Consider the following 9590-nt stretch of genomic DNA (forward strand, 5'->3'; position numbering starts at 1 on the left):
AAGAGAGATACAATTAAATATGAAATAATTTATTAAAATTAATTTTATGTAGGCTTCAATAAAAGAATTTATGAAATTTAAAATTCGTTTTGCTTCAGAAACCAAATGTTCGGTAAGTAATTAAATAAACGACATATTTGATAAATTAAATTTAAAAAAATTACACGTTAATCATTTTATTTTGTTTATTTAATTTATTCAATAATTATTAAGTAAATAAATAATTTAATGAATATTTTTTTTATACTTAGGATACTGCGAAAGAAAATTTAATGAGTGATGCTATGACAGCTAAATTTGTTAACAGTACGTAAAAATTTTGTAATCATTATTTTTTATTTTTTAAGTAATTAAAAATAGAAGACGAGTTACGTAAAATGAGTCTCATTCTATTTACAGTTTAGTCCTGTTCAGTACTTTAGTTTCAATAATACTTCTGTAAACTTTTTATCAGTTGTTAACAATATTATTCTATAGTAACGTTATACCTTAATGTTAATAAATTACCAATAAATTATACATTAGTCTACTAAAAACATTTATATTTCATTTTGATATCAAACTTATAACTGGGTGATTTAGTAAATCTTTTGAAGTTATAAAACTAAACTAATTCATCTTTAATTTATTGACATTCTAATCTTTTCCCCTCAAAATTACCACGTTATATGACATAGTTTTGAATTAAGTTTAATTATAAAGAGCATATTAAACATGTTTAGATAATTAAAATGTAGCATTTACTATCAGCCTTTAATTACGTTCTATTAACGCGCATAGAAGATTCACCACACAAAATCAATAAAATTGAAAATATAAATATTGATAATATTAATACACGAATCTAATAATTCTTTGGAATTAATTATCTTAACAAAATAATATAACAGTTAACTATTAAAAACATGAAAAAATAATAATATTTACATAACAACATCTAAAATAGAAATATCAGTTCAAGAGTTTGATGTTGATTTTTTTCAAGATTTTATTAAAAGAGTAAAAATAATTGAGATTAAAAATAAATATAAATAAATTCAACTCAATCAACAGAATGTAGAAATAAAAATTTTAGTGATAAATCTAATTAATTTGATATAATCGGCTAAGATAAAGTGAAGAATATATAAAAGATGATAATATAAGTTATCAATAACGGTAAATAAATCTTAGTATTGTTATATGCAGAAATTAGCCTACAATATTAAAAATAAGGTGCTATCAATGTAGTTCAATATATCAGTTTTAAGTTATTTCGGTTTAAAAGAATTCTGAATTCGATTTCTAAAACCGGTCATCATTTATTTTTAAATGACTTTTTTTTATAATTTTATATATTAAATTTTTACGTTACATTAAGTGAATTAAGTGTTATTTAGTAGTGTTTTGTCTTATTCTGTATCAAACATAATTAATTACTTTTAAAATAATAACAACAAAAAATTATTACAAGTTTTATAGGTTATATTATAAATTAGTTTCAAATAAAAATTCAAACGAATTTTCTACCATTTTAAAAATTCATATAAAATTAACGAATTCGATTTTCAAAATTTTGAACCGTACGTTAATAGAAGAATTAAGTGGAATTCGAATGCAACAAACTGTTTGATGTTTTATCCGATTCCGTTTTCGAGAATTTTTGAAAAAGGTTTCTCCCACAGAAAAATCATTAAATTTTTAACGCCATGTGCTGGCGATCACATGCATAATCAAAGAAGTTACAATCAGCCTTATGTACTGTACTGCACAGTACGTTAACTATTTACATATTAATTATTTACATAAGAATATTTCTAAAAAAATTTACATTGATTAATTGTATATTTTTTAAAATAATTATTTTCTAATTGGTTGAAACAAAATTTTAAGTTTACTGATATGAATATTTCTAAGCTTGAAATAATTTGTCATTGATATTTTAAAAATTGTCTATTATCTAGTTTTTAATTTAAATCAATTTTAATGAATAGAACATGCAGTAAGCGACGAGAAAGTAAAAAGAAAATTTCCAAATGAAGACGACATTGCCGACTGGTTAGAAGAATTTCGAAATGGACCGAGAAGGAAGAAATCTCCAAATACAGCTCATCTTCATTCTATCATTGAGAGATCTGCTCTTGCTCAGAAAGTAGCCAGAAGTTTAACAAATATATCAAATATGGAAAATTACACTTAACCTTGCTCTCTACGTTCATTTATATTAAAGTGATTTTTTTTTCATTAAAAACTGTTTTTACTGATGTCTAACTGAAGAATTTAGCGTTAAAAACACATTATAATTAATGTTTTAGAGAAAAATCAAACTCGAATTCTTAAATATTTCTGCCCTCATAAAAATTTATTAAATCTTGTTTTATATTTAATACAAAATCTTAAGCAGAAAGACTTCTATAAACAATTATTAGCAATTAACTTTCTTATAATCATTATCGGCTTACGCAATAAAACAAGTTTAATATTGTTCGCTCACCAAATAATTGTAATTTTAGTGAGAAGTGAGATTGTTGTACAGTATGTCTTCGGAAAGCCAGCATCACGCTAATATAGGATACAAAAAATTATTTAAACCAGGCACGTTTTATTGAAATTATTTTCAAAATAATTAAATTTGAATCAATTTTACAATAAGTAAATTTATATTTATAGTATTCGAGAGATACGAAAAATCAAGACTTTACTTCGTCCAAACTACTTGTGACTTTTCACAGAAAGCTGAATTATCTGATCCATTAAGAGAGGACGGTGAATATTGTTTCAAATGCTAAAGTATTATAAACTTTTAAAGATGAATCAAATAGAAAAAAAAAACTGTTTATTGTTTAAATTAGGAATTGTATTTCTTCTGCTACCGTTGCTACTCGATCCATCTCCTGTGATTCAAAGATTGGCCACTGTTAGTCTTGGACGTTTGGCAAACAATAATGCTGACATTGCGGATGATTTAATTAAAAAGAATGTAATTCCGTTGATGGTTGATAGATTATTACAGGATAAGGTAATTTTCGTTCGTAATATACAACTCTATATTAAGATATATAAGGTGAATAATGAGAGTATTCATATTTATGTTTAGAGAAACACAAATAATACACCGAGCCCATATCAGTTATATAAAAGAGCAGCAGCTTTTGTCCTGAGAGCAGTTGCAAAACATTGTCCAGAATTTGCTCAAGCAATTGTCGACGTAGAAGGATTGAATGCTCTTGAAATCTGTTTACAGGAATCTGATTCGATGGTAAAGGAATCAGCAGCTTACGCAATTGCAAATATTTCTAAGCATACAGAAGGTAGATCATGCAATTTTATACTTTCATTAATTTCAAAATTATAATTTACAATTATATTTTTGCAAATTTTCTTCAGAGTTAGCCAGTTTTGTGGTAAAAAAAGGTATCTTTCCTTTGCTGATAAAATGTTTAGAAGTGGGAGAAATAAATTTGACAAAAACTGTAGCTATGGCTATTTTGGAAATAAGCAAATATTCAGGTCCTTTAAAAGAAGCTTTGAATGAAAATGATTGCATTCATACCATATGCCAATTGATCACAACATCAGACAATAGAATAAAGGTAAAATATATAGATTACAAAATGTAATTTATTGTTCAAGCCATAAATTTAAATTCGTTTACAGCTTCTTCTTATACCTATTTTAATATTCATTGTGAGGAGTTCAGACGAATTAGCTCAAAAAGTAGTTGAGAAAAATGCAGTTCCTTCTGTTTGTACCATGTTATTAGAAGATGATCAAAATATTGTAAAGAATGCTGCATCTTTTCTTTACGAAATGGCTAATCAGAGTCTTGAAGTGAGTTTCTGTTAATGCAATTTACTTATATAACTGTGAGGATAATCATGTTAGAGTGATTTTTAGGTAGCTCAATCAGTGGTTAATAGTGGTGCAATCCCCATCGTAATCAAATATTTGCAGAAAAAATATTTTAAAGATGACGTTAGAACATCTGGAATAATGTTTCTTGGCCAAATAGCATCACATGCCGAAAATTTAGCAGCTGTTGTTATTGAAAATAAGGTTACATTTTTCTTTTATAGATTGCAGTAATGTATTGGAACAATCAATTAATCGAAATTTTTATAGGCTGTTCCAATTTTATGCTCAATTCTCACAGAAGAAGATTGTAGCGAGTGCACTAAAGAAGCTACAGCATGGGCTCTTGGTCACATTGGAAGTCACAATGCTGATCATGCTAGAGTAGTGGGCGAAAATAACGGTTTGGTGTGGCTTTTAGTCACTGCTCACGATGGTCGATTATCAGCTGATATCAGAATGAAGGTATTAAACATTTAATTACGTAAAATGAATAATAATTAAAAATAAATTAAAATAAAATTCCATTAATTAAAATGAGAACTAAAATATTTGATGCTTTATCAATAAATTTATGATTGGCAGAGTTATAAAAATTACAAATAAGCGCCTATTTTTCCAACCAATCAGCGTTAAGATAATTTAAAATATATTGTAGCTTTTACTCAATAAAAATTCAGAAGACCGCTTACGTTTAATGAAACTTGTTTTATCGTTTAATTAATTTTTTTTAATCTATTTCACTCCGAGATTATTTTACTTATTACAAATTATTTAATACGAAGCATAAATTTCATAAATATTAAACATTACAGAGTAAAAAGTCACTGAGAATGATTCTAGAACATTGCGAACATCAAGCATCTCTCGAAGCATTAATTCAAGATTGTCCGTTAGACATAATGGAATTAGTTTTAGCTCAATATAGCAAGGTTAAATTTAATTATTTTTTCATTTAATTTATATTAAATTGTAATATTTAATATAAATTCTAACATTAAAAAATTAATAGATTTTACTATATAATGTTCGGGCTCGTATTGGCTTCATTATGGTTGGTGCTCTGAAAAAAATTCAGGAATTAAAAACTGAAGGAAGAACTGAAATTAATCAGTACATTCATACAATCAATTCTTGCTTTCCTGAAGAAGTCGTAAAGTAAGTTGAATGTTATTTAGTTTTAAAAATATTTTTATAATGGTAAAAATCACTTATTTTTATTTTTTTCTAGGTATTATACACCTAGTTATCTTCAAGAATTACTCACTAAAGTTGAAGAATACAAACCAGTTAAACAACATTAATTTTGATGGCAAAATTTATTTAAAATAATATTTTAAATTGAAAAAAAAATTAAAATATTGATTAAATAAAATAATTTATTCTGGATAATATGTAAATTCATATAAAATTCTAAATTATTTTTTTTCTACTGTAACGAGTCTATATCGATTAAAAAATTATAATTATAAATTAAATAATTTTTAAAATTTTTATCGTATTAAATTTGTATAAAATAACACAAATTAAAATATTTAAAATTGCTAAATTAAATAAAAATTTGTTATGGCGTATGTTTGATTATATTATATAAGTTTTATGTTATAAAATAAATAAACAAATATACTATATAATAAAGATAAAGTACAGTATATAAAAGACAAAAGAAATTAGTTTTAAAAATTCTGAATTGAACAGTTCTAAAAAGTGTTAGTAGATGGCGGAATATGCTTGAACGTATTTAATTTCTTTGAATGATCAACTTACACCCCTTGAGATGTGCACAAAATCGATATTTATCAAGAATTAAAACGCACGTCATGTTATAATATTTTCAAATAATTAATAAATAATAAAATGCATTAAACTTTTATAAGTATTGCCTCATTAAATACTGTAGCATGCATGGGTGACAGGAAAATTATGTGAAGGACAGGTATAATTTTTAGTATAGAAAAAGTAATTGATTAATAAAGATAAATGGAATGCTACAGGAAGGGAAAAGATATANAAATGTATTTTATACCTGTAAGATAATCTGATACTATACGTTCCTTCTTATATTTTTAGTATTTCAAATATCGTTAATGTAGTCCGGGTCTATATATTTATAATCTATCAGAATATATTGTCATACATAAAAACATATATCATATAATTTACAGAAAAATGTCCCTATATTTTTCTAAGCAAAGCAACACAAATGATATATATTTAAGAGAAAGCTATTTTATTAGGATGCATTTATAGAATTATATTTATTTATTTTTTGTTTACAAAACAGAAGTATAAAGAACAACATCTGTTGTATTTATATAAGATATTTTCGATTTCTTCAACGATTAATACCGTCTACACATCAGATACACACACATATATATATATATGTCTACTCTTGAAAACGATCGTCTTTTATTGAACATTTGACGTTTGCTATCGTTTTTATTTTCACCTGAGCTTCCATTAAAAGATTATTGCTAGATATAAAGAAGTTTAAATGATATTAGAGAACATTCCACGAAATGTATTATCTCCTTTATTTCTTTTATTATCTTCTAAACAACTCATTCGTTTATTTTTTCTTCTTATTTATTTATTAATTTACATTTAGTTTTCTACATTTATCAAACGCATAGGTCATATACTAATTTAATAAGTATAGTATTACTAGAAATAAATTTTAAATTTATGTTTATTAATAATGGAAGAATACAAAGTATTATACATATAACAAATAATATTTTTATTTTATCTTTTATATATTTTAAACCATATTATGGAAGAAGAAATAACTGAAATTAAATATAATCCAATTAAATTCAAAGAGAAGTAGTTTTTATTATTTTTAAGATCGATCAAAAGCAAGAGAGATTTCAAAGAAAGATTTATTTGCTCATTTGAATTTTTAAATATATTTTTATTTAAAGTTATTATTTTAAGAATTTTATAACTAGAAATGATCATTTTCCTTTTTTTTACAAATAGTTAATAATGTTTTCAATATAATTTATTCAACAAACTTAATAAAAATTTATCTTTTTATTACTTTCGTTGAATAATTGTTATTAATAATAGTTAAAAAATTTATCGATGTTTCAATTTAAAATGTAGATTAATAAAGTTTAAATCAAATGAATTTAGTATATATATTAACAATGTAAAATAAATAATATAATTTAAACAAAATTATTATTAACATTTTTAAAAGAAATTTTTAAAAAGTTTTCAGATTTGTATTTTAAAATATAAATTTAAAAATTTAAGTAATATTTAAATTTATGAAGAATTTTATAAAAATGCAAACTGTAGAATAATAATGTTTTGTAAAGAAATTTTAACTAAATCTTCAGTTTATCTTTTTTACTTTTTAAGTTTTTAAGAAATATTCTATAAAAATTGCCAAAATTAAAATACGTATTTATAAAATTAAAAAAGATTACAATTAAATAAATTTTTGTTTTTAAATACATATGAAAATATTATAGTAGAGTTTCGCTTTGTGGCCAATCCTGAAATATTCCTTTAAAACTGAGTAAGTTTTAATATAAATCAAATTCCATCTTGGTGACCACTCGCTTAAGTAGCCGTGATAGGAGTGTCGTAAAGTGACATTTATTCATGTTTACGTGGCCAACCGAACAGGAAAATCCCATGTTCCTAAACTCAACGTATTGTTTAAAGCTCTTTGAACGGAATTGACTTTATTGTTATAGTTTTGGAACAGATTGGTGAGATTCCTCTGACAGACAATGTTCAAATAAAATAAATTTTCAATTACATTTGACAAATTAAATTTATCTCTAAAATTTAGTAGGAAGAAAGCGAATTATATATATTTTCAATAATTTTATACAAAATTAACTACAGTTTGTAAGAATATAACTATACAAATCAGCTATGATCGATCTACGTCACTGGCAACACTCGACGAAGAAAAACATTGATGAGTTCAATGTCAAATCCGGTTAAATAATTACATTTTTTCTAACCTATGGACACTTCTGCATACCTAGTGACTTCTATTTAATAATATTTTCCCTGAATTCTCCTGTTAAAATACAGTACTTAAATAAAACCGTTACTAGCTATTTCAGAAACATATTGATTTCGTTGTGGTGTTGATTCTGTGTAAGGGTACTAAACAATTCCGTTTAGTATTGTGCTGTACAGTCAGAGCCGGCCCTACCATAGGGCGAACGGAGCAGCCGCTCCAGGCGCTAAGTCCTAGGGGGCGCCTCAGTGGTAAAGAAAATTAAAGGGTATAAATTAGGGGCAACCAAGGTGGGCGCCATAATAGGATCTCGCTCCATCCTAAAACTTGCCTCGGGCCGGCACTGTGTACAGTACTTGAATTAATCCTACTTCAAACAGCTTGCATTTACTGTACAGTATATGTAATTTGTATTTCGATATTCTATTATTCAGTGTTATCGTGTATGAAAGTTTGAATTACTGTACAGTACATTGCAAAGGATGAGAGTATTGTGTGAATTTTTATTTAATTTTATTTATTTATTGTTTACTTTTATATCAAAATTCAGTAACGTACTCTAATTACAGTTGTGTGTGTGTGAATTTTTCTATAACTTTATCTTGGTGATGACCTTACTTATGACAGAAATTATATACCCAAATATGGCCACTTAAGTGTAAAGGAGAGTTAGGTTAGGTTAGGTTGCAACATTGCAATTTAAAAACTGGCGATCGAGAGTAGTGCTAATACGTTCTGCAGGATTCGGTAGTCTGGAGTAAGTGAAGTATATTTTTAATAAGAGAAAGATTATTATTCAGACTTTGAAGAAAATCTCGGTAAGTTTCACAACTTCTTATTTTAAAAGACCGGTAATTTGTATTTAATATTAATGCATGATGTAGTTGTGATATTGCTGTGAAATTTTGAAAATCTACGATCGCGTTCCTGAGAAAACAAAATGGCATACAATGCATGCTGTATGGGCCAGGTTGTAACATAACATGTGAGGAAAATTACAACAACAGCAATAGTTTTATACAAAATTGCATCGTTCTTCTAAACCTTTATTCTTTTCGTTCATATTGTAATGCTTATTGTAGAAAAGAAACTGGGCGTAGGCTTTATGATCATAATGATATGAACTTTTCCTTTGCAGAACAATATGAGAAATTACAAACGCAAAACAGAAAGCAGGAAACTCCAACTGAAGTTACGATTAAAGTAACTGAAGAAGCGTTAAAAGCAGAAAACAAAAAGTATTTTCCTGCAGAAAAGTTTAAGAAAAATACAATATCTATTATTCCACCTTGTTGAGGCTTTTAATTAAACTATAGAAGAGAAGAGAAAATAATCTGGAGATACCAAACCACTGAATGCTGGCTATAAATCGCCTAGCCAAGTATTTAATGATGAAAAGAAGAGCAGCTGAGAGTATATCTGAAACACTGCAGTGAGCTCGTTTTTAAAAATAAATGTATATATAATAACAATTTTGTTGTAACTTGCTCCAGAGATAAGGTAAATTGTAACATTTGAACTGTTCTGGTGTTTTCAGATTAAAAAAAATGAGTAAAGGGAATTCAGTTTAAAAGTTTATACTTGTTTGCAGCTGAAAATAAAAGTTATTATACTTACCTTTTCTTATGAAATGTGTATATTTTAGCATAAAAATTATATGACAAAAGTAGAGCTATCAAAGGAAGTATGCAGATTTCTCCAGTATTTTTAGGACAAAATATTAGTATTTTGTGGCGTAACCAGAGCTTCTGATCACTGCATCACATCT

The 9590-nt window shown here is 25.9% G+C and overlaps 1 protein-coding gene across 3 annotated transcripts; it reads left to right on the plus strand.

The window, feature by feature from the left end:
- Window positions 1-34: 34 nt before the first annotated feature.
- Window positions 35-5244, plus strand: LOC111629946 (sperm-associated antigen 6-like). Of its 3 annotated transcripts, XM_023373906.1 has the most exons (14): window positions 35-112; window positions 252-306; window positions 1974-2208; window positions 2493-2574; window positions 2650-2745; window positions 2832-2998; window positions 3077-3290; window positions 3367-3572; window positions 3637-3810; window positions 3877-4035; window positions 4102-4296; window positions 4647-4763; window positions 4844-4989; window positions 5063-5244. In XM_023373906.1, exons 4-14 carry the CDS (start codon window positions 2517-2519, stop codon window positions 5133-5135), a joined length of 1605 nt encoding a protein of 534 aa, XP_023229674.1. In that variant the 5' UTR covers window positions 35-112; window positions 252-306; window positions 1974-2208; window positions 2493-2516; the 3' UTR covers window positions 5136-5244. The 3 variants fall into 3 exon arrangements, with proteins under 3 accessions (XP_023229674.1, XP_023229676.1, XP_023229675.1); XM_023373908.1 differs by lacking the exons at window positions 35-112; window positions 252-306 and adding an exon at window positions 1595-1752; XM_023373907.1 differs by lacking the exons at window positions 35-112; window positions 252-306; window positions 1974-2208 and having other exon boundaries at window positions 2362-2574.
- The last annotated feature ends 4346 nt before the right edge of the window (window positions 5245-9590 follow it).

The sequence above is a fragment of the Centruroides sculpturatus genome, unplaced genomic scaffold (assembly GCF_000671375.1).
Source record: "Centruroides sculpturatus isolate CEXI.00-Female unplaced genomic scaffold, Cexi_2.0 scaffold441, whole genome shotgun sequence".
NCBI classification, from domain to species: Eukaryota; Metazoa; Arthropoda; class Arachnida; order Scorpiones; family Buthidae; genus Centruroides; species Centruroides sculpturatus.

Excerpts from the sequence above, each read along its gene's own strand:
- LOC111629946 (XM_023373906.1), top strand. The coding sequence starts at position 2,517 with ATGTCTTCGGAAAGCCAGCATCACGCTAATATAGGATACAAAAAATTA. Across the intron at positions 2,575-2,649 it reads CAAAAAATTATTTAAACCAG|TATTCGAGAGATACGAAAAA; the intron begins GCACGTTTTATT and ends TTATATTTATAG. Across the intron at positions 2,999-3,076 it reads ATAGATTATTACAGGATAAG|AGAAACACAAATAATACACC; the intron begins GTAATTTTCGTT and ends ATTTATGTTTAG.